The sequence below is a fragment of the Myotis myotis genome, unplaced genomic scaffold, assembly GCF_014108235.1.
Source record: "Myotis myotis isolate mMyoMyo1 unplaced genomic scaffold, mMyoMyo1.p scaffold_m19_p_1, whole genome shotgun sequence".
In the NCBI taxonomy this organism is placed as follows: domain Eukaryota; kingdom Metazoa; phylum Chordata; class Mammalia; order Chiroptera; family Vespertilionidae; genus Myotis; species Myotis myotis.
In genome coordinates, this window is record NW_023416313.1 from 117,119,412 (window position 1) to 117,143,737 (window position 24,326).

The window sequence follows — 24,326 nt, forward strand, 5'->3', positions numbered from 1 at the left end:
CACTTCCCCATTTCCAGCATCCAGAACAGTGCCTAGCACTTAGAAGGTGCTCAGTATTTATAGAATAAGCAAATGAATGGGGAGGTTGGAAGTTAATTAGCTCTTCCACTAGAGCAGCAGTCACCAGCCTTTTGGACCTCACGGACCACCAGCGGTCCAAGGACCACCGGTTGGCGACCGCTGCACTAGAGGGTAGTTCTGTGGGACAGAGCCCTTTATTGATTTGTCCCCTGTGCCTGGGGTTCAGGGAAATTTAAAATTTGTTTTGCTCTGCTGTGAAGAGGTGGAGCCAGGATTCAAATGCAAGTCTATTTGACTCCAAAGTTCATGCTCTGGGCCACGGGAGTCAAATGCATTTAAGTTTAAGGAAAGATTGGTTGGTAACAAAATTGGGACAGGGATTAGAGCATTTTCTCCAAATCCCCGCAGTCCTCTCCTATTTTGCTAGCTGATTCAGGCAGGGTAGGAGAGCTGTCAACTTCTCCTTCTAGAAGCCTTTGCAGAGCTGCTGAAATGCTTTCTTTTAGGCTGAGAGGTGGCCCCATCAGCCCCCACTTTATCATTCCATCTTGACCTCAGAGGAGAGAAAGGGGAACCAAAGGAGCTGAGCATCCTCGCCATCCCTCTCACCCCCAGGCTGTTATCTTGCTGAATCTGCACCATCTCTCATGAGAGGTGTATTTTGAGCAGGATCTTACAGAAGAGGAAACTAAGCTCAGAGACCTTAAGAACTAACCCAAGGTCACACAGCTAGTAAATGGTTCAGCTGAGATTTAACTTTAAGATTTGAATCCTAGCTCTTCCTCAGCGCTGCCTACGGAGGTGGCAGCTGTCTCCTACTCAGCACCATGGCTGCCCTCAGACTCCTCGTGAAACCCAAGATTGCCAAAAAGAGGACCAAGAAGTTCATCCGGCACCAGTCAGACCGATATGTCAAAATTAAGCAGAACTGGCCGAAACGCAGAGGCATTGACAATAGGGTGCGTAAAGATTCAAGGGCCAGATCTTGAACAACATTGGTTATGGGAGCAACAAGAAAACAAAGCACATGCTGCCCGTGGCTTTCAGAAGTTTCTGGTCCATTACGTCAAGAAGCTTGAAGTGCTGCTGATGTGCAACAGATCTCACTGTGCTGAGACTGCTCACAACGTCTCCTCAAAGAACTGCAAAGCCATTGTGGAAAGAGCAGCCCAGCCACCAGAGTCACCAATCTCAATGCCAGGCTGTGCAGTGAAGAAAATGAATAGACAGATTGCGTACACATTGTATTTGTGTTAATAAAATCATAAAATTCTGCAAAAAAAAAAAAAAGATTTGAATACCAAATTCATGCTTTTCTCCACTATACCAACCATAGCTATCTCTCAGATTTACTGGATGTCTCCTCCAAGGGCAGGGATGTGACTACTTCCCTCCTTGAAAGGCTGGCCCCTTCCTGGGAAGCTGGCCCAGGGGTGCTTTGGGTCAAAGGGCCAACCTGTGGTTTGTCTGGGGAGGCACACCCAACTCCTGTTTCTGGCATGTAAGCCTCTACAATCTGCAGCCACACTCTCCCACAGGGCCCTTTACTGTTCACCCCCTCAGCCCCTCCCTAATTTTTGAATTTCAAGATTTTGTCAGTACAACTCATTTCCCCCACTTGAGAATACCGCTACTCTCTGTCCACCCAACCCAGTCCCTATGAAGTGCCTTGACACCTCCTACCTACACTGGAGTCTCTGATCTCTCCCCCTTCACTGTCCACCGCCCCCCCCCCATGTGCCCCCCACACAGACCCTGCTCCTGTAATTCAAAGCAGATCACCTCCCTGTTTCTTGTTAATAATGATATGCAATAACAGGTACTATTGAGAGCTGACCATGTGCCAGCCACAGCACATGAAGCATTTTAAACGTATTTACTCATTTCCTGTCTCACATAATCTTAAAACTGTGGTGCTGTTATTTCCCCCATTTTACCAAATGGGGATTTAAAGCACAGAGAGGTTAAGTAACTTTCCAAAAGCCACACCGCTACTGACATTTCTTTATTAGCTCTAGGCTGAAAACAAAGTCTAAGAAAGTCCCACGAGGCTCTTTGTATCTCTCTAGTCCCTGTGGCTTCCAGGGACCCCATCTCCCACCGCTTTCCTGGACCCGCACTACAAAACCGCATCCACCCTGAGCTATTTACAATTCCCCAAATCATCAAGCTCTCTCATCTCTCCCTGCCTTTGTCCATGCTGTTTCCCCTGCCTGGAGTTCCAGCTCTATGAAGTCTCCCCATTCGCCCCCGCGCCGCCCGCCCCTCTTTTCTGCTTCCTGTGGACCTGGTACATCACCTCTCCACTTCTATCAATTATTCCTTTGAGATTGTCTGTTGGCCGATCAGTTTTACTGCTGAGAACTCCTTGGCAGTCATGAAGTGGTCCTACTAGTAGACTCCAGAACCGGGCCTGTCACGTCGTTAGCGCCATTACATTTCTGGAAATGAATGAATAAACGCTTAATGCTGCGAGTGAGGCCCACTCTCCACAAGCAGATCAGAGGAGAGGGCCCCAGGCCCGGCCTCAATCCCGTCTCCATCGGCGGAGCTGCGCCCAGAGAAGCCTGAGGTGGCCCCGGGGCGGCCGGGGCGGCCCTCAGCGAGGGTCCTCCGCCAGCCCTCACCCCGCTGGCAGGGGGAGGCCGGGCGTGGGGGACACACCTCCGGCCGCGCCCCCGGCGCCCGGCAGGGGGCGCCGCCCGCCGGCTCCCGCCCCGCCGGCCCACGCCCCGCCGCACGTCCGGCGGGCTCCCTCGCGCAGGCGCACTGCCGCGGGCGGAGGATCCGGGCCGCGCTTCCTCCGGCCGGGCCTGCGCGCTTCCTCCCTGCCGAGCCCTGGGCCAGCCGCGTTCGGCCGCCGCCGCCGAGCCCGCCGCCGCCCTCCCGCTCCCGCCCCACCCCGCGCCGTGCCTGGGGGTCCTGCTGGGGCGGGGTCCCAGCTGGGCGTCCGCCCGGCCGCGCCGCCGTCGGGGCCGGTCACCGGCCGGGAGTTCCTCCGCCCCAGCCAGCCTGTGGCCGCCGGAGCCTCCGCGGCGGGGAGCGCGGGGAGCCCCGCGGCCCCCGATCCAGCGTCGGACGGAGGAACCGACGCTCCGAAATCGACCCTTGTGGCGGCGTTCGGAAGCGGAACTCTGCCGGGGCCGAGCCGGCTACATTGTTTCCTCCCCCGTTCCCTCCCGCCCCCTTCCCCCGCCTTTCTTCCCTCCCCGACCCCAGCCGCGCGGTCGGCCCCCTGCCTCCGTCTGGCCTCCCCTCCTTGCCCTCTTCGCACCGAGACCTCCTCGCCCCGCGCACCCCGGGACCCCTGCTCCCCTCCCCGCTCCCGGGCCACATGGACCGTCCCGCAGGCCGCTGATGCTGCCCGCAGCGAGGTGGCTCGGACCGCAGTTTCCCCGGAGAGGTGAGTGCCGGGCAGGCCTGGAGGAGGTGGGCGTGGGAGCGCCTCCCGGGGCCGAGGGTAGGTCTCCCATGCCGCTGCTTTGGCTTCGCGTCCACTCCCATCCCCCACTTCTCTTGCCCCTCCTTCCTGGGTTCGAATTCTCCCGGGAGTCCCTGTCAGCCTGCCGGAGGGGAGCGCCAGAGGGGCTGCTGCCTTCTGCGCCCCACAGACTGGTCTCAGCGGCCCCGAGTGCCCCCTCTTTCCCCTGTGGAGGCTGGCCGGACCCGGAGGGAGGGGCCTGGGGAAAGGGCAGTTTGCTGTGCCCTGTCCTGGCCCCTGCAGGTTCCCTGGCCTGTCTGGTTCTGACCCCTCCTCCGCTCCCTCACTCCCTCCCTCCCTCAGCTGAGGCTCTGCTGGCTCCAGGAAGCCCAGGGCCCAGAGGGTGAACTTGTCACCCTGAGCCTCCCAGATCAGCCTAAGCCAAGGGACCTCTGGCCTTGGGTGGGGACACTGGGTAGGGCCTTGGTCTGAGGTGGAGGTAACACTGGGTGTGAGGACCATGTCCCACCACCTAGCAGTCTGGTCAGCCCATTCTCCTCGACTTCTCAGGGCCAAGGCCAGGTGTTAGGAAGGGGCGTGTCCAGCCACCAGATTCTTGGAGCTTAACTAGGTTCAGCTTCTCTCCCATTTTGTAGACCAGAGAACTGAGGCTCAAAGGGGGATGTTACTGGTAGTTTTGCCCTCTGTCCTTGCATCCCCCACACTGCAGGTGGAGGGCTTCTGTAGGTTGAAGGGCAACCAGACAGGCACCTTCACCCATCAGGGACACAGGCTCCCAGCCTGGCCCAAGGGACCCTATGCAGTGTGCATGTGCCCCACAGAGGCTGGCGAGGAGGGAGAGAACTTCCGGCCCCAGCTCTGCTGGGTAGGGCTCAGACAGCATCTGCTCCGCCATGGGATTTCCCTGCTGGTGCCTGCGGCTGGATCCCACCGATGGGGATGTGGTGAATATGTGGGGGCACCCATCTAGTGTGGCCCTAGAGTTGAGCTGAAACAGCTTGATGGTCAGCTCCAATCCAGCTGTCCCACACCTTGGTCCTAGCTAGCACAGGGACAGCCAGGCTCAGGATGTGAATGGGATCCAGATGGGAAAGTGAGAGCCCTGTTTCCAAAGGGAGCACCCTATAGCCTTGGCATAGGAGCATTGTCAGGGGCACCAGGGGCCTCTTCCACGCTCCCCACACCATGAGGGTTCCAGTGTCTTTTTAGGTGGGACCTCAGCAGGAATGGTGAAGGCAGCAAGAAGGAGATTGGGAGTGTGGCAGGATCCTCTTGCTCCTGAAAAGGGTGGGCGGTTCCCTGGAGGATGTTGAGCCATGTCTGAGCCCAGCTCAGGCCTCTACCCTTGATTTTTGAAGTTGTTGTTTTTTCTGGTCATCCTGACATGCAAAGTGGAAGGGATCCAGATGTGGTTGGCCTGTGAGGGCTCCCCTCACCTAGCCGTAATTTTCTTTCCAGCCTGAGGGGCTGGAGCTGAGGCCTGACGTGGTTAGGCGCTTTTATACCACCCAACTATGACCTGTACTGGTGTGGCTGGGGTCCTAAGGCCTTCATAGTAAAGGGTCTGGCTTCACGCTAGCATGTGTGCAGGGATGTGTTTTTTATCTGGTAAGCTTGGTGCCTCCCTCCTTCTCAGAAGTGGCTCCTTTTCTCTTTGAGTTGGGTTGGGGGCAAGGAAGGACAGAAAATGGTCCCCAGCACCAGTGCAGGGGACACCAGGCCCCAAGAGGTTGAGCCCTATGGAGCATCTGAGAGCAGGCAGGGATTGAGGCTAAGGATCCACAGTGGGATGAGGCCTGAGCGGGCAGGATAGCCTGGGTCTAGTTCTGAGTTTCATCTTTTGAGGAATTTCAAAGCCTTGACACATAGTCCCTCCAAAACAGAGGTGTTTGGCCTGGGAAAGACATGGTAGGAAGAGACCCTAATGTATCTGAGGGGCTGCTTCTTAACAGAAGGGTGTCCCATGGCAAAAGAAGGACCAGAGATGGGGAGCAGGTGGAGCTCAGGAAAGCAAATCTGAGCTCATTGTGAGAAAACTATGTATGTATTAGTTTCTTAACTTAGAAAGTAACAAAACAGCACTCACTACAGGTGATTTAGAAAACAAAACAAAAATCACCCACTATTTTTTTACAGATTGTAGCATTTTGGAATTCCTTGCCAGTCTTTCCTGGTTGTTTCTTCGTCACTATTGTCATTTGAATGTGCAGGCAATGACACCTTTTTTCACTTAATACTGTGTCTATGGGCATTTTCTCATATTGCTACATGGTCTGTGTAGCTTTGCCTCTAAAAACTATAGAATTTTCCAAATACTAGTAGCTACCACAGCAACCTCACCCAGACCTTCTTACTGAGCATGTGCACCTGTTGCCCACCTGTTGCTGTAGTGGTAGTTCCTACAGGCCCCCAAAGCAGCCAGGAGTATTGGAGAGAGTGGGCAACTTGGCTCCCAATCAACGTAGGTTCCAGGCCCAGCCATGCCATTTAGGCCTGGTGGAGGGGCCTTGAAGAGGTCACCCTCTGAGCCAGAGTTCCTTTGTATATACACCAGGGATGGTGATACCTGCTTGGGGGGCAGGGGGTGGATAGTGTAAACTAACCAAGGTGCTAGAAAGTGCTGGCACAGCCCCTGGCTTCTATAGGCACTTTGTCAGAAGGGGTTGGCACTGTTGACGGAGTGCCCACCACAGGCTGCCTCAACATATGGGGAAGACAGCTGGGGCAGGCTTAGCTGATGGCTCACCCAGCCAAGGGCTGGTCTCTGCTGGGGGGGCGGGGGGAGCCACTTCTGAAACCCTCTTTCTGTCCCTGAGGCTCTGGACTACTCTGGCCTCCCTGCCTTCCCCCTCCCCATCACCGTGTGATTTGCCAGCTGAGATCATGGGCCTGGCTCTGGGAAGATAGGATACTGGTTGGTTTCTGGAACCTGACCCTACCCATTCTCCTCTTTGCCCAGCATCAGAACTGAGTGGATGAGGCCTCTGTGAGCTCAGCTGCCTCTTGTCTCCACCTTCAGCTACTTCCTAGCCAGTGGTCGGCAATCTCATTAGTCAACAGAGCCAAATATCAACAGTACAATGATTGAAATTTCTTTTGAGAGCCAAATTTTTTAAACTTAAACTATATAGGTAGGTACATTGTTATTAACTTAATTAGGGCACTCCTAAGGCTCAGGAAGAGCCACACTCAAGGGGCCAAAGAGCCACATGTGGCTCGCGAGCCGCAGTTTGCCAACCATGGTCCTAGGCCATTTTGGGAAGCCCTGTGTTTCCCCATTGGAGATAAAGGCCTACTTTCCCTGGGAAAACAGACTTGGGCAAGGAACTTAAGCATTCTGAGCCCCAACCTGGTACAGCCATGCCAACCTCATCTTCCCAGGTGGCCGGGGGAGGAAAGAAAGCTATGGGGGAGGTAGGGTTTTTAGAGCCTCCCTGCAAGGGAGTTGAAAGAGGACATCGATGTCCACAAATCCCTGGGGAAGTCTTGTGTGTTAGTGCCCTCCTCCTCTTTGGCAGGTGTTCCCCAGGTCTAACTTGGGTGTGCACTGCTGGGACACTGCTTGCTTCCTCTTGTTCTGCTTCTGTGGAAACTAGAGAATTTGGGAGTGCCCCTCCTGGAGCCACCTCATGGACAGTAGGAGGAAACCAGTCTCAGCTTGTCACTCCCAGGCCTTAGGAGACCATTGTCCCAGATGACCGTAGGATGGCTCAGGACTAACTAGGCAGAGGATCCTCCCCAAAATGGCCCATTCAATGCAGAGGTCCCCCACGCATGTGACCTTGAACTCTGGCTGCCACTCTTCTGCCTGTGAAGTGCTTCCCTCCTCCCTGGTCTTGGTACAGGGGAAGTGGGTATTACAGCTGCCCTCCTGTCCCATAGCTTGGGCTGGGATGAGGTCACAGGGTGGGTCCTCTAAAGATGCTGGTCCGGCTTGGGTAAGCCCTTTGGGTGTTTCTCGGTCCCCACTTCTTGGTTGGGCAGGATGGGCGGAGCAGCAGGCCACCCCTCACACCAGACAAGCAGCACTGCTTCCCTTCTTCCCCTCCTCTGGGTCCCTTCATCCAATGGCTGGAAATAGAATCTGCTAAGTAATGATTAAAGTCAAATTCAAACCTAAAAATAAAGGGCTGGTGAAGAGAGAGCTCGTGTGCTCCCTGCATGGCTGAGGGGTGAAGTGAGCAGGGCGGGGCTAGCTTCGAAAGGCCAAGGCCCTGCTTCCTGGGAGAGGCCACAGTCCACTGGGGTATCAGGACTGCTCCACCAATTGTGGAGTCTCTTAAGCGGGATGCAGCCTGCACTAGTCGGGCAGACGGGCAGAATGGGAAAGATCCCATTCTTTCCTTGGGGAAACTGAGGCCCAGAAGGGAGAAGTGGTCGGTGACTTTCCGGGAGCTACCCTTGGCAGGCCCCGGGGACCTGAGGGCCACATGCAGCCCAGCTTGCCCTTTCTGCCTGCTCAGTTTCTCTTCCTGGTTTTGAGGTACTATGATGAGAGTAGTTTCTCTCGCACACTAGCTGTGTACGCCTCGGTGGGGCTGGGCCTCCAACCGCAGCTTCCCTCCGCCTCCCCCACCCCCACCCTCACCCTCTGTGGTCTGGACCCAGAGTTGCAGGAGCAAACAGAAGAGAGGCTGCCTGATGCCCCCTCTGCCTGTCCTGCTGTCCACACAGTTGGAAGCCTTGTGGTGGGTGAAAATCTGGTGTCATTCTGACGCCCGTTCACCCAGCTGCTGCTCTTCAGTCCTGCCCAGTACCTGGTCCTCACTGAAACTCAGGCATCTGTGGTCCGTGTTGTCCACACTTCAGGGAGCCTGGAGGGGAGAATGAAGAAGGAACCCTGGAAGCTCCCCTACTGGCCTATTGTAGGAGAGACCAGACAGAGAGAGGAGTCAATTAGGGGAGGCCTGTGGTTCCGACTTCCTGGCAGAGCTGAGGATCTGCGTAGGCTGTAATAGTGGAGGGCTTCCTGGAGGGGAAGGGCCGTGAAAATCAAGAAGCATTTGCAGAAGAGGCAGGGTTGGGGCAGAGTCCCTTGCTGGGAGCTTCTACCCTCCCTAGGGTTGCTGACTTCTCTAGTTGCAGTGTGGCCCTAGACAAACTCTTGGCCTCTGCGAGGCAGGGTGTGGCACGTACGGAGTGGGCACAGATGGAACTTGTGCTTTCCTGAGCAGGAGGGCCAACCTCTGGGCAGACCTCCCGTCAGCACCCTCCTCACCTATCTGTCCGTTTTCAGGGTGTCATCTGTACTGCCCAAGGAAAAGTTGAAGGTTTTTCCCCTGAACAAATTCAGACAGATCTGAGCTCAGCTCCCTGCTCTGCCTCTTGGAAGCTGGGTGACTCTGCTCATAGCCTGGTTCCTCCTCTGACAAATAGATCAGAAAAATCTCACAGGGTTTTTGGAGGATTAAGTAATTAACTCTGGGTGGGTCAGTAGGCTCTCATTCTGTGCTTTCATTTTTGTAGCCCATCCTGCTGGGGGAGGGTGTTGAACCCCGCTTCTCCCTCACGTGGGCAACAAAGCTTATATTCTGTGTTGAACCCCCATTGCTTTCCCTACTGAGCTGTATTCCTTTCTGAGGATCCCTTTCTGAGATTGGGAGACCAGGAATCTAGGTCAAAGTTCTAGACAGCTCATGGGCCTCTGGGCCTCAGTTTCCCCATCCATAACTTGGGTGAAGAACAAGTACACTCTATGATTTCTAAGGGCTTGTTGGAGGTCAGTGCTGAGAGGCTGTATGTAAAATAGGCAAATGAAGATGCAAACTATACAGCCTAAGCTCAGGACTGAGGAGGGCCCTGGGGAGGCCCCAGTCCCTGCTGCCCAGTGCATGCAGATAATTAGGCCCTGAGTGGTAATTAGAAACCTTTCTGAGCCATGAGTATCAGCCTCCAGCTGCAAGGCGGCCTGGGGAATGAAATTCCCGTTGGCCTCCTCTCACTTCCCAAACCTCTAGATGGGACTACCAGTCCCACTGAGCCAGCCATTGGAGGCAGGAAAAAAGCCAGTGAGTTGCTGTAATTTTGTTTTTTAACACTTTCAGCCATTAAACTGGCACCTCCCCTTAAGGAAGGGGTGCTGAAGGCTGTGGGAGCTCCAGAGATGGGGTTTGGGCAACATACACTGGAGCCAAAGTAGAGCATCCTTCCAGCTCTTCCCTGATCCCCAGAGAAGTATAAGTATCTCCAAGGGTCTGGTGCCCAATTCTGCCGCCCAACCCTGAGACATCTGCAGTGGGGGTGCTGAGGGCTCTGGGACCACCTGCTTGGGTCAGCCAGAACCTTTCACCCCCATAGCCTGGTGTATGGGCAGGGGCACCCCAGTGCCCAAAGCTTTTTCAGAGGTGGGGCTGATTTTACTGCTGCCAAACCAGCCCAACTGCTGGCAGTGCCCCACCCTTCTCAGGTGCACTGCCCTTTCGGAGGGGCATGCCCAAATCGGAAATTCAGTTTTGCTTGTATCTGTTCTGTGACCTGTCAGAAACCTCTGGGCTGGCTTCAAAGCTTTTGTGTGCCCCACGCTGAGCCTTCTTCAGCCTTAACTCCCTCTGTACCACAGTTTGGAATCTTAAGCCTGGCCTGATCTAGCACACACCCCTTCAATTCACTTCCACCTAAAATCCTCCCAGTTGCAGCTCCCCTCCCTTACCACCTGAAAGCCTTCCCAGGTTGCCCAGGTCTATCCTGTTTGTTGAGGCACTGAGCACATTTGACCATGATTGACTATTAGGAGGATATTGAGTGGAGTTCTTGAGGCCCTAAGGGCAGACCTCCTGGACCCTTTCCTCCTCCTGCCCATCCTGGCCCACCAAGCATAGGGCTGGGTGCACAAGGAGGCTCCTGAAAAACTGACTCAAAGAATGAGAAGGCAAGGTGGACTTGTCTGTTGCCTCCAGTGGCTGCCCGTGCCCCACACCCAGACTCTAGCTGGGTCCTGTGGCAGATCAGAGTCTCTGGGGGCATGGCCCCAAGTTCCCCTAGGTCTCTTGTGCACTTCCCCTTTCAGTGGGTATTTTTAGCTGGGTATAAACAGTTACTGAAGGCTCCCATACCCCATTAGGCAGTGGAGTTTTGGTGAAGGGGGGCAGGGCAGGAGCCCCTTGACCTCCCAGGGCTCTCAGCATGTGCTTGGCTATGGGGGTCTAAAACTGCCTCCAAGGCAGGGAAATGGCAGCCCAGGAATTTCTGGGCTCCCGCCCCCACCAGCCTGGGCTCCCAAGAAAGGCCTGCCTGAGGCTGTGGCCACTGACCTCAGTATTTGGGCACAATGCCCAGCCTGTTCCCAGGACCCCAGCACAAGTACTGCTAGGAGCAGAGTTTGGGGCAGGAAGTCAAAGTGAAGCATTGACTTAACAAAGTTACAAAGTTCCCTGTCCCCCAGTCCTATGGGGGTGGGGTGACAGCTGCTGTCCTTTAGGGTTAAATATAGTCCTGTTGGTTACGGGACCTCAGTGTGGTACAGCCATCCTAGCTTCCCCCTTTCTTTTGTTGGTTCATTCATTCAGCACCCTGGGCCCAGCCCATGCTGGGGACATGAGTCAGCCCCCCGTTTTTCCCCTAAGAGTTCCCAGGCCAGCACAGCTGGGGGATCACAGAAAGCTCCTGACAGAGGTGGCTTTCAAAAAGTTATTTTCAGTCTTATTTTTAGGGGGAAGGTAATAGATGCGTAATAGATGCGTTGTTTGAAGAAAAAAAAAAGGCAAGGACAAAATAGCAAATATACAGTGAAAAGTAAGTTTCCCTTGAACTTAATACTCCCCCTTCCCATCTCAGAGGCAACCTTTCTTATTAGTTTCCTCTATCTTTCAAAGATAATCTATGCATATATGAGTTTAGAGAGGAATTGTATGTCACTTTGAAAAATACAACTTGTAATATACCAAGGATGACATTCTGCATTTTGCTCTTTTTTTCCCCTGCACTTTGCTCTTTTATATGACCTTTTGAATATTTCAAACCTACCAAAAAGCTGAAATAATCCTCCTATATAATAAAAGAGAAACATGTAAATTGACTGTCCCTCCGCTATGCTCACCAGCCAATCAGGCGTGAGTATGCAAATTAACCCAACAAAGATGGTGAGTTAATTTACATACACAGGTGCTGGGCAGAGAGCAGAGCGGGAGAGCTGGCAGGGAGTGGAGTGGCTTGGGGAACTTGGCTCCCCAAGCTGCTAGACAGAGAGCAGAGAGGGAGAGCTGGTGGCTTAGAGGACTTGGCAGAGTGGAAGGCCGTGGGACTGAGACAGAGCAGGAAGGGAAAACCAAGAATGCGGGGAGCACCAGGAATTCTGGGAATAGTAGTTCTGTTGGCAGCCCCAGGACCTGAAGCAGAAGCCCAGAGCGTGGGGAGCACCAGGAATGCACGGAATTGTAGTTCTGGTGGCAGACAGATCTCCTAGACACTAGAGCAGCGGTTCTCAACCTGTGGGTTGCGACCCCTTTGGGGGTCAAACGACCCTTTCACAGGGATCGCCTAAGACCATCGGAAAACACATATAATAATTACATATTGTTTTTGTGATTAATCACTATGCTTTAATTATGTTCAATTTGTAACAATGAAAATACATCCTGCAAATCAGATATTTACATTACGATTCATAACAGTAGCAAAGTTATAGTTATGAAGTAGCAACGAAAATAATTTTATGGTTGGTCACCACAACATGAGGAACTGTATTAAAGGGTCGCGGCATTAGGAAGGTTGAGAACCACTGCACTAGAGCAAAGTGAGCTTGGAGCTAGTTACTATTTTGGTGGGAGATGGAGGGAAAGCAAAGGTGAGAGACATAAGTAAAAGCAGAGTGTCTAGGAAAAAATAAAGGTAAGATATCCTAAAACTTCCAGGAAATCTCTACCAATGAAACAAAGAAAAAAAAAATACCTCTATTATTCTGTGAGCACAAAACCAAACTGGGTTGGGGTCTCAGACAATTCGCTCATATGATTGCAAAGACAGAAACTCCCGGATTGGAGAGGGCTCCCCTGAGGGCTCCCAGATTGGAGAGGGTGCAGGTCGGGCTGAGGGACCCACCCCCAGTGCACAAATCTTGGTGCACCAGGCCCCTAGTAGTATAATGAAAACCCATATATCCTTTACCCAGATTCACCAGTTCTAAACATTTTGCCTCATTTGCGTTACCTCTTTTATATACATAGACATGTGTATATATGTATTTTTTTGCTGATATATTTGAGTGTTAGTTGCAGCATCATACCTTTTACTCCCCCAAGTATTCTATTTTTATTTTATTAGTAGTATTCTTTTAATCCTCACCCAAGGAGAGGATATTTTTTCCGTTGATTCTTAGAGAGAGTGGCAGGAAGAGAGAGAAACATGATGTGAACATCAGTTGGTTGCCTGCCACAGGTGCCCCAACCTGGAGTGGGGATTGGACATGCCCTTGACCTGAATCAAACCTGCGACCCTTCAGTGCACAAGCCAACATTCCAACCACTGAGCTATAGCAGCCAGGGCTTATTTTATTTTTTATTTATTGATTTTTAGAGAGAGATGTCCATGTGTTGTTCCACTTATTTATGCATTCATTGGTTGATATTTAAAATTTTCTATTGATATTTAGAGAAAGGAAGGGAGAGAGAGAGAGAAAGAAAGAGAAAGAGAGAGAAATATCGATGTGAGAGAAACATCGATCAGTTGCCTCCTGTATGTACCCCAACAAGGGTCAAGCCTGCAATCTGGGTAAGTGCCCTGACCAAGGATTGAACTCACCACCCTCTGGTGTATAGGACTACGCTCCAACCAACTGAGTTATACCGGCCAGGGCTCACTGGTTGGGTTGATTCTTGTAGGTGCCCTCACCGTGGATCAAACTTGCAACCTTGGCATTTTGGGACAACACTAGCCAACTGAGCTACTCAGCCAGGGCTTACTCTGAAGTATTTTAGTGTGGGTCTCTAACATAATCTCAGTACCATGGTCACACTTAATATTGTTGAACATTTCCATTTTCCCAATTGTCCTGTAATGATTTCTATAGCTATTTTTTACCTCTATTTCAGAATCTCATTCAGAATAACTCATTGAATATTGTCACCTTTCTTTTTTCCCCCCAGCTTTATTGACATATAACATTGTAAGTTTAAGGTGTACAGTGTAATGATTGGATACTTGTATATATTGCAAAAAGTTACCACAATATGATTAGTTAACACATCCTTCACCTCACATAATTATCATTTTGTTGTTGTATCCTGCTCCTTTCCTGTCTTATTTAATCTAGAACATTCCCCAGCCTTTGTTTGTTTGTTTTGTCTTTTTTTTTTTTTTTTAATTGATTTTTCACAGAGAGGAAGGGAGAGCGACAGACAGCCAGAAACATCGATGAGAGAGAAACATCGATCAGCTGCCTCCTGCACATCCCCCACTGGGGATGTGCCCGCAACCCAGGTATATGCCCTTGACCGGAATCGAACCTGGGACCCCTCAGTCCGCAGGCTGACGCTCCATCCACTGAGCCAAACCGGTTTTGGCTGTTTTGTCTTTTTTGACATTGACTTTAAGAGTTCAGGCCAGTCCTGACCAGTGTGGCTCAGTGGTTGAGTGTTGATCCATGAACCAGGAAGTCATGGTTCAATTCCCGGTCAGGACACATGCCCGGGATGCGGGCTTGATCCCCAGTAGGGGACATGCAGGAGGCAGCTGATTAATGATTCTCTCTCATCATTGATGTTTCTCTCCCTCTCCTCCTCTCCCTTCTTCTCTGAAATCAATAAAAATACATTTAAGAAGAAAAAAAAGTCCAGGCCAAGTATTTGGGCTCCATCTGATAGCATCCTCCTGAGTGAATCAGGTTCAATAGCTCTACAGATACTACACCAGAATCTGTGTCCTTCTCAGCATCATAGCAGAAGGCACTCATCGCTTCTCTTATTATTGGTGATGCTTAATTTGACCATTTGGTTAGCAAGATGTCTGCCAGATTTCCCTATTGTGAAGGGGCTTTTTTATCTTCTGATTAATTGGTGGGCTGGTATTTGGAAGCTGTGTCTAACAGCTTTTCCTTTAATAATAACTTGGGCTGGCTTTTGCCCTTTCTATTTACTCTGTCATGAAGAGTGTTGTGTATCGGCAGCTACAAATCTGTTCTGTCCCCATTAGCTGAAATATGTTGTTCCCTTTTAGGGATACCTGGTCATTTATTTACTTGGCCCCTTATTAATGGACATAAAAAGATTGTCTCCCAATCTCTTGCTACTACAAACGGTACTGTGTGGCCTGTCCCACTACATTTTTTAGGCACATATCCAACCGAAGCATTTCCTTTGCTCCCTGAAAGTTGAGTGGAATTTCCTTGGGGGGAGGGAGTGGGAAGAAAATGCCAAAGCAGGACATGGGAACAGCAGGTAGAAAGCAGGTGTAGCTGAGGCACTGGAGAGCTGGCAAGTCCCAGAGCTGCAGGGTTGTCGCCAACCCTTTGTACTGATGGGAGCACTGGGTGGTCAGGTTGCAGCCAGTACAGCAAAGGGGAGAACTTGGCTCCTCCCTCTCCAAGCCCAGTCCCTCAAGGAAGGCCACCCAGATTACTGCTTCCTGGGCTTGTCCCTTCTCTAAGCATCACTTGCTTCTCCTTTACATTCTCTCTCTCCTAGACCAGTGGGGTCATGGCATGGTCGGCAAGGGAGGCACCGGGAGAGATGGTGACCTCAGGCAAAGCCACTTTGCCTGTTGGCCTCGCTTGGGGTCTCCATCTATAAAATGGGGTAGCCTCTCTCAGTTGTTAGAGGACTTGACAAGCCGTAGCATGCCAAAGACAAGGTCTGGCACAGAATAAGTGCTCAGAAAACAGGGCCTGTTATTATTTTTATTATCATCAAGTCAGTGGGGAGGCGGCAGCAGCTGCAGGCTGGGAAAGGAGTGTTTGCAAACTGACAGCTGAGAGGGTGACTAATGATGCCACAGCCTCTAAGCCCTCCTGCAGTGGCTTGTTTTGGGGGCAGAGGGAGGTGTGGGATGTGGAGAGTAAGCAGAGCCCCTATTTAGAAGGGCCTGAGGTTGGGGGCTCCAATTCAAGGTCTGGGCTGTGTGACTTCAGGCAAGTTGTTTTCAACCTTGTGAGCCTTTGTTTCTGCTTCCATAAAATGGAGGTAAGAAGCTCACAGCTCCCACAATATGTGAACCACAAGAGCCCAGGGGTGGTTTCTGTACCCCAGGCAGCTCAGTTGTATGAATGGGGGCGGGGCGGGGGGGCGCACGCATGGGTCATTCTCCTGTCAGCACAGGTTGGTAGGCTGACCTTTGGGGAAGGGAAGAGAGGTGGGGTGTTTCTGCCAGACACTTCCAAGTCTAGGGCCTCATTCTACTCCTCCCACAGCCTGCTTGCATGGGATCCCAGTCCCTACCTTTCAGAGTGAGGGATCTGAGGCTCAGAGGGTTGAGTCATTCACCCGAGTTGCACACTTGATAGTGCCAGGTCTGCCTGACTCTAGAGCAGCGGTTCTCAACCTGTGGGTCGAGACCCCTTTGGGGTTCGAACGACCCTTTCACAGGGATCACCCAAGACCATCGGAAAACACATATATAATTACATATTGTTTTTGTGATTAATTACTATGCTTTAATTATGTTCAATTTGTAACAATGAAAATACATCCTGCATATCAGATATTTACATTACGATTCATAACAGTAGCAAAGTTATAGTTATGAAGTAGCAACGAAAATAATTTTATGGTTGTGGGTCACCACAACATGAGGAACTGTATTAAAGGGTCGCGGCATTAGGAAGGTTGAGAACCACTGCTCTAGAACCAGGAGTGAGGCCTGTAAGTAGGGTGGTTCTCCCGGTTCTACCTCCCTGGCTCTTTCTGGTCTCTGAGATCACACGCTCTGCTGCTGAGGCCCCATGACCCCCGAAAGTAAACCCTGGTTCCTCCCATTGCCATCTGAAGCCCCTGCACCCTGCAAGGTTTATGGCAGGTCCAACACGGTGAATTGCCACAGAGTGAACCCACCCCATCTGGGCTCAGGCAATTGCACAACAGCATCCAGAAGCCCCTTCCTGTCACTGCCTCCTCCCATGGCAGTCACCGTCCTGCACCATGGGTTAACACTATGTTTAGAGGCTTATCCATGTTGTTTCATAGCTGTAGCTTATCGATGTTCATCACAGCACAGTGTTATATTCCGTGGGTATACCACAGTTTATCCATCTGACTTTTCGGAGGCATCTGGGCAGCTGTCCATTTTGAGGCTTATTACAAATCGTGCTGCAGTGAGTGCCCTGTGCCTGCTTCAGTGGACACCTGCCCTGTTTTCTGTTGGGTGTGCACCCTGAAGTGGGATTACCAGGCTATAGGGTCAGTGTACCTTGGCTTAAAGATACTGCCTGGGCAAGTTTTTATAGACACAGAAACTAGGAAGCTCACAGAGGACAGGTGACTTTCCCAAGTCAGATGGCACCTTCCCCAGGTTCACAGAACTTCCCTAGGCCCTCTTCCCCTGCCGACCAGTTAGCTAGCATCGGGCTTGGGGCTGCTGGGGCAGGTGGCACTGGTGCTACTCAGCCCCCGAACCTCCTTTGCCTCTGTTGGCTATTCTGTCAGTCTGTAAGGCCTGACAGTCTATGGGCCTAGGGTTGGTGGCTCCCTCACTCCCAGTGCCAGCTCTGGCTGGCTTTGGCATCTGTTTATATTGCTATGGGAAAGGAGTGGGATCTTAGTGACTTGGGCGGGGGGCATATTCTCATACTTCTCAATCTTCCTTTTCTCCCCACAGCTCTCATGGTACCAAGGGACAGGTTGGCCTTCCTGTGACACCGGGACGCCAGATCTGAGAAGATGTCAGCAATACAGGTACCATGGGGGCGGGGCCTAGGGCAGTTGAGCATCCCCATCCCCCATGGGGATGCTAAGCAGAAAAAAAGGACTCAGATCAATTCATTCCGCTTTTTCCCAGCCCTCTGTCCTAACCCTGGCTTTCAACAAAGTAGAATTCTAGGGTCCACTGTCACAGGGCCCTCAGGTCTCAGTCAGTGGAGAATATCAACTGGAAGGAACCCAAAGTTCTTGTAGGAGGTAGCACCTCATCTGGCCCGCAAGAGCTATGACTTCGAGGGTTTGTGGGCATGTGGGTGGAGAGGGGCCCCAGGCTGCACCTGCCCATTTGTTGCCTGTCCTGCAGGCCGCCTGGCCATCTGGTACAGAATGTATTGCCAAGTACAACTTCCATGGCACTGCTGAGCAGGACCTTCCCTTCTGTAAGGGAGATGTGCTTACCATTGTGGCCGTCACCAAGGTAATCAGGGACCTCACATGTCTACCCCCACCCTCTCCCACCTCTGGGCATTCCCTCTGGGTCCTGGTTCCCTGCAGAGGAGGGTGGGCCTGAGAGCGTGTTTGGGCTGCCCTTCCCCCAGGACCCCAACTGGTACAAAGCCAAGAACAAGGTGGGCCGTGAGGGCATCATTCCAGCCAACTATGTCCAAAAGCGGGAGGGCGTGAAGGTCGGCACCAAACTTAGCCTCATGCCGTGAGTACCTGGGGGATCCTCTCCCAGTCTGGGGAGGAGGGAGGATGAGGAACCCTGGTTCCCCCAGGAAAGAGTCAGGAAAACTGGGAGACCAGAGGAAAGGGCTGAAATGTCCTGAGGGCTTCTCAAGATAAGGGGAAGGGCATGGGTGCTGGACCTCAAAGCGGGAGGATGGGTCTAGGACAGAGGGAGGGCCTTCAGAAAGTGGAGCCTGGCAGATGCAGGAGGAGACTGGCAGGGGCACCAGGCTCCTTACCCTTGGGCCACCATGACCCCTGCCCTGTCGTCCCCCAGTTGGTTCCATGGCAAGATCACACGGGAGCAGGCAGAACGGCTTCTCTGCCCACCAGAGACGGGCCTGTTCCTAGTGCGGGAGAGCACCAACTACCCTGGTGACTACACGCTGTGCGTGAGCTGTGATGGCAAGGTGGAGCACTACCGTATCATGTACCACGCTAGCAAGCTCAGCATTGATGAGGAGGTGTACTTCGAGAACCTCATGCAGCTGGTGGAGGTGAGCTGCAGCACCCACAGGCCTGGATGTTGGCGCCAGTCCCACTGCTTCTGGCTTTGTGACCTCGGGACTGTCATGCAGACTGGATGGCACTTACTATGTGCCAGGGTAGATCTCTGATCCCACAATGCCACCACAGGGAGGGTGGCACTATCCCCATTTCTTTTTCTTTTTTTTCTTAATCCTCACCTGAGGATAATTTTTCCATTGATCTTTAGAGAGAAAATGTAAGGGAGGGAGGAGGGGGAGAGAAAGAGAGAAACATCGATATGAGAGAGACACATCGACTGGTTGCCTGCCTCATGTACCCCAACTGGGCCAGGAATTGAACCTGCAGCCGAGGTATGTGCACTTGGCTGGGAATTGAACCTGAGACCCTTTAGTCCTCAGGCTGATACTCTAACCACTGAGAAAATTGGCCAGGGCCCCATTTCTTTTTTCTTAAGTACTAGTTTTGTGTGTTTTTAAGAATATTTTTATTTATTTTTAGAGAGAGAGGAAGGGAGAGGGATAGAGAAAGAGAAGCATTGATGTGAGAACAGAACACCGATTGGCTGCCTCCTACACGCCCCTTAACGGAGATTGAGCCACAACCTGGGCATGTGTCCTGACCAGGAATCAAACCAGCAACCTTTTGGTGCATGAGATGACGCTCAACCAACTAAGCCACACCAGCCAGGGCACTATCCCCATTTCATTGGCCAGGTTCAGAGTAGTTAAGATACTTGCCTGAGGTCACATAACTATAAATTGGAGGTGCCAGGATTTAAATCCTGGAACTAGTTTCCTTCCAGCCACTTAACAGAACTACATGTCCAAGGTGTGTATATAAGCATGACCTCATGAGCTACACCTTAATGGCCAGGGTCCCCCTGGACTCATGCACCTTCAAGGATATGCCCACGTGTCCCTGTAGCTCCAGGCAGCCTCCCAGATGCCTCCAGAATTCACTCTCAGCTTGTTCCCCTGCCTGTCTGGCTAGGCCTCTGGCAGGGAAGAGTCCTGGGCATGCCTGGCTACAGACTGGTGTCTGGACTGAGTCAGGGAATGCTGGCGAGGACCAGAGTGGTAGCAACAATGGGGGATGTGTCCAGCAACTGGGTGTGAGGTGGCATGGCCAGTGGGTCATTTGTCAGTCTGGGGCCTCCCTAACCCCAAGCCATGCCGGAAATAGAGAGCCCTCCCCAACCAAAGCAACGTGGGGCTGGTTGGTATGAGCCTCTGCCTCCCTCTGGTGGTCAGATGAGGGCAGTGCATGTGAGCAGCTGATGATGGCCTGTCCTGTACCCTGCAGCACTATACCTCAGATGCAGATGGACTCTGCACTCGGCTCATCAAGCCAAAGGTCATGGAGGGCACAGTGGCAGCCCAGGATGAGTTCTTCCGCAGTGAGTGCCACCCCCATCCCCAGTTCTCGCTTGCCTACTTGCCTCCTGCTACCCAGGCTTCTTGGCACTTCCCATCCCAGATGCTCTGGAGACTTCCAGGGAACCCCACACACTATAGTCGGCCTCTGTCTCTCCTGCTGTGAACTCTGCTCCAGGCTCATCACCCCTCACTGGACCCCTTTCCTTCTACCAGGTGGCTGGGCGCTGAATATGAAGGACCTGAAGCTGCTGCAGACCATTGGGAAGGGGGAGTTTGGAGGTGAGCAAGAGGAGTTGGGAGCCCTTCGAGGGGCCGAGGGACTGTGGGGAGTCTGGGAATAACACCAAACACTCTCCACACAGATGTGATGCTGGGCGATTACCGAGGGAACAAAGTCGCTGTCAAATGCATTAAGAACGATGCCACTGCCCAGGCCTTCCTGGCTGAAGCCTCGGTCATGACGTGAGTTGGGTAGGGGGTGTATAGGAAGGTTGCAATGAGGGGTAAGGGTGAGATGGCTCGGCAGGCTCTGATCACTTCATCCTGCCCCAGGCAACTTCGGCATAGCAACCTGGTACAGCTTCTGGGCGTGATTGTGGAAGAGAAGGGCGGACTCTACATCGTCACCGAGTACATGGCCAAGGTGTGCACCAGCCCCAAGAGTCACCCCTGTGCTGGAGCTGAATACGTGGGCTTTCCAACTGCCTCAGGCCCCCGCTGTATCGTTGGGCCCCTCTTTCCAATTGAGTTCTGAAGTCCCCACAGCTCAGCTTTTGTCCTGGCTCATCATTGTTCACTTCGATGTTGGACAAGTTGTATTGCCTCTAAGCTCCGTTTTCTCACCTGTGAAATGGAGATACTAACAAAGTTTACCTCAGAGAGTGATGAGAATTAAGAGAATGCTCAGCAGTGTCCAACTGTAGAACCTAGTATTCATGTCACCTCCTCCATGTTCCTCTCCTTTCCTAACACCTTCCTTGGGTGTCACCCTTTACCCAGCCTCGGGTCCACTGTTCCCAAGGACTAGAGGGCAAGTCTAACCTGTGGGCCATGGTCTGTCTCTCCTGCCCCAGGGGAGCCTGGTGGACTATCTTCGGTCACGGGGTCGGTCGGTGCTGGGCGGAGACTGTCTCCTCAAGTTCTCACTGTGAGTGAAGCAGCCCCTGGGGGAGGGGCCCTACCCTGGTATGGGAAGCCTATCTGAGGGGACTTGTGGCTGCCTCGCCCCCAGAGACGTTTGTGAGGCTATGGAATACCTGGAAGGCAACAACTTTGTGCACCGGGACCTGGCTGCCCGAAATGTGCTGGTGTCTGAGGACAACGTGGCCAAGGTCAGTGACTTTGGCCTCACCAAGGAGGCCTCCAGCACCCAGGACACAGGCAAGCTGCCAGTCAAGTGGACAGCCCCCGAAGCCCTGAGAGAGAAGGTGGGTGGGCCTCCCGTTATATCCTGAGCAGTGGGAACAGGGGTTCTGGGTCACCCTACCCCCAAATTTCCAGGGTCTGACACAGCTTTTCCCATCCACATGGCAGAAATTCTCCACCAAGTCTGACGTGTGGAGTTTCGGAATCCTTCTCTGGGAAATCTACTCCTTTGGGCGAGTGCCTTATCCAAGAATTGTGAGTGTGGGCACTGGGGTGGGACCTGGCTGGGGCTATGGGAGGGGTAGGCCTGGAGTGGGTCCTCCCTGGGCCCTGCTTCCCTAGTCTGAGGCCTAGAAGCTTGTCCTCAGGACCTTCCAGGCCACTTCCTGGGCCTGGGTGTGAGGCAGAGCTAAAGGGGACCCCTGAAGAGGGATGCTGAGTAGGGATCCCCTCCAGGGGTTAGGCCCTGCACAGATTCATGCCACCCATCTGTCCTCAGCCCCTGAAGGACGTCGTCCCTCGGGTAGAGAAGGGCTACAAGATGGATGCCCCTGACGGCTGCCCGCCTGCAGTCTACGAGGTGATGAAGAACTGCTGGCAGCTGGACGCCGCCACACGGCCCTCCTTCCTGCAGCTCCGAGAGCAGCTTGAGCACATCAAAACCCACGAGCTGCACCTGTGACGTCTGGGCTCGCACAGGTCATGGGCCTCTGGGGACTCAACCTGAGAGACTGGACCTCATGCCCCTACTCGCTGGGCCTAACCGGAACTGAGCCCAGTGGACCTCTTTCCTCTGCCCCAGCCTGTGCCCCCCGGCCCCTCAGGGACCCCGCCTAGGCCCGGCACCTCTCATGGACCCACCTGTGGGATTTGGGGAGTCCCACCGAAGGCCAAGAAGAGAGGAGGGTGAGGAGCAGGAGGCAGATGCCCCACCGTGGTCAGGCTTCCCTGGCCTCCCATCTCTCACCTTCCTAGAGTTTTATTCCTTTTCTTTTTTGAGGTTCTTTTCCATGTGCTTATTTTTTATTATTTTTCACGATAAGAAGAAAGTACCCAGGAAATGGGCATTTTACAAGAAGTACGAATCTTATTTTTCCTGTCCTGCCCAGGGTTGGGGAAACCAGGCCCATCTCCAGGGACCCATCGCCCCAGCCTTGTTCCCCGTTCCGTGTTCTGTGTTCTGTGTCGCCTCGGTCGCCCTGTGTTTGCGCTTGACCATGTTGCACTGTTTGCATGCGCCCGAGGCGGACGTCTGTCAGGGGCTTGGAGCTTGTGTGTGCTGCTGCCGCCTGCCTTGTGAGATAGAATTGTAATAAACCACTCCATGAGGACACCACTGCCCAGCCTCGGCGCTTACTCCCTGAGCCTGCCTGCCCCCATCTCCTATCCCCATGTCATCTTGTCCATCCCCCTGTCTCTGTGAGTGGGGCTGTGCTTGCCCTGTGAGTGGAGTGGGTGGGGAGCACGGCCGGAAGAGGTGGCCACCGCTTTGTGTAAGCTGCACCCATGAGTGTCCTGTGTCTGCCGGGGGAGCTCTCACTACTGCCCTCCCCTACATTCTGCTATAGCCCCAGGCTTGGCCCTGGGACCATCTGGGCTCTGGAGCCCTGTCCTCGGGGTAATGCCTGGGGTCCTGGCTGCCTCTCCTGCTGTGTTGTTCAAGCCATCAGCACAAGGAGGGCTGGAACCAAGCTTGGGGGGAGGGGGGGTAAATGGGGAGATGCCAGCCTGACCAGATACAGATGGGGTCCCCCTGATAGGAGGCAAAGTAAATACCTCAGAGGAGATGTTGACCTGGAGGGAGAGGGGAGGGAGGCTCTGAGCTGCTGGTGGTTCTCACAGTTCACCTGAGATGTAAGCACTGCCCAGCCCCAGGCCCGAGTATGCAAATGTGAGCAGCCTCCAGGGGGCACAGATGGGGAATGAGGACTAGCCACATAGTTCTGTGCTGGCTGTTGTTCCCAGGGCAGTAGTCAGCACAGAACCTCTGAGGGCCAGCGGGAGGCTCACTTCATTCACTGAGACAGGAAGCTGGGGGTCTCCTTGTCCAGTTGGGGTTCTGACCCTTCCTGCTCCAGTCAGCAGGGCCTGAAATTCAGGCAGTTCTTTTTTTCTTTTTCTAAAATATATTTGGGAGAGGGGAAGAGAGACAGAGAAGGGGAGAGAAACATCAATGTGAAAGAGAGAAACATTGATCAGCTGCCTCCAGTAAGGGCCCCCACCCCCACCCCCGACCAGAAATCAAACCCCAAACTTCTGACTGGAATGGAACCTGCCGCCTTCTGGTGCAGGGTAGTTACTATGCTCCAACCAACTGAGCCACGCCCGCCAGGGCTCCAGGCAGGTGACTGCAATGTGCCTGTGCCTGCACTGCCATCCAGCCAACATCATCTCCCACCCCAGCCCCCGGCCTAGCACAGCAGCCTCCTTGACTCCCCCAGTCTAGCCTCTCATTTTTCTAAAACTAGACCATTCAACCACAAATATTTGAAAACATGCTGTGTGCTAGAACTGGAGTTCAGTAGTGAGCTAATACCCTGTGGAGTTCAGTTAGGAAAACAATCACAAAGACAGTTAACTACAGCCCTGGTCAGTGTTCTCAGTGGTTAGTGCATCAGCCCATACACCAAAGGGTGTGGGTTCTATTCATGGGTAAGGGCATGTACCTGGGTTGTAGATTCGATCCTGGCCTGGTCAGGGCATGTACAGACACCAACCAGTCAATGTGTCTCTCACATTGATGTTTCTTTCTCTATATTTCTCTCCTCCCTCCTCCCACTCTCTCTAAAAATCAATGGGAAAAGTATCCTCAGATGAGGATTAACAGCAAAAAAAAAGTTAATTACAGAACTGGTAAGTGCTATATGAAAGAAACATGTAGTGATGGAAGGGGTGAGTGGAATGGGCCTGCCAGGGGAGAGGGACTGTCCTGGAGAGAGAGTCACGAAGCTGGGACAAGAGTGGGTGAGGAGTTCTGGTTTATAGTCTTTGGTACTGTGGTCTAGGGCAGTGATGGCAAACCTTTTGAGCTCGGCGTGTCAGCATTTTGAAAAACCCTAACTTAACTCTGGTGCCGTGTCACATAGAAATTTGTTGATATTTGCAACCATAGTAAAACAAAGA

General features: G+C 52.9%; 1 protein-coding gene and 1 pseudogene across 1 annotated transcript; both read left to right on the forward strand.

Moving 5' to 3' along the window:
• The first annotated feature begins 820 nt into the window (after positions 1-820).
• On the forward strand, positions 821-1,247 carry LOC118660443 (annotated as a pseudogene).
• A 2,021-nt stretch (positions 1,248-3,268) lies between these two features.
• CSK (C-terminal Src kinase) lies at positions 3,269-22,539 on the forward strand. Its single transcript, XM_036348908.1, has 13 exons — positions 3,269-3,424; positions 17,204-17,280; positions 17,609-17,722; positions 17,844-17,956; positions 18,251-18,470; positions 19,765-19,858; positions 20,052-20,117; positions 20,201-20,300; positions 20,391-20,481; positions 20,912-20,985; positions 21,070-21,265; positions 21,372-21,458; positions 21,703-22,539. Exons 2-13 carry the CDS (start codon positions 17,266-17,268, stop codon positions 21,883-21,885), a joined length of 1,353 nt encoding a protein of 450 aa, XP_036204801.1. The 5' UTR covers positions 3,269-3,424; positions 17,204-17,265; the 3' UTR covers positions 21,886-22,539.
• The last annotated feature ends 1,787 nt before the right edge of the window (positions 22,540-24,326 follow it).

What these genes read in the sequence shown, in the direction of transcription:
- CSK (XM_036348908.1), top strand. An exon ending in CCAGGATGAGTTCTTCCGCA is followed by an intron (nt 19,859 to 20,051) that starts GTGAGTGCCACC and finishes TCCTTCTACCAG; the next exon opens with GTGGCTGGGCGCTGAATATG. An exon ending in CCGAAGCCCTGAGAGAGAAG is followed by an intron (nt 21,266 to 21,371) that starts GTGGGTGGGCCT and finishes TCCACATGGCAG; the next exon opens with AAATTCTCCACCAAGTCTGA.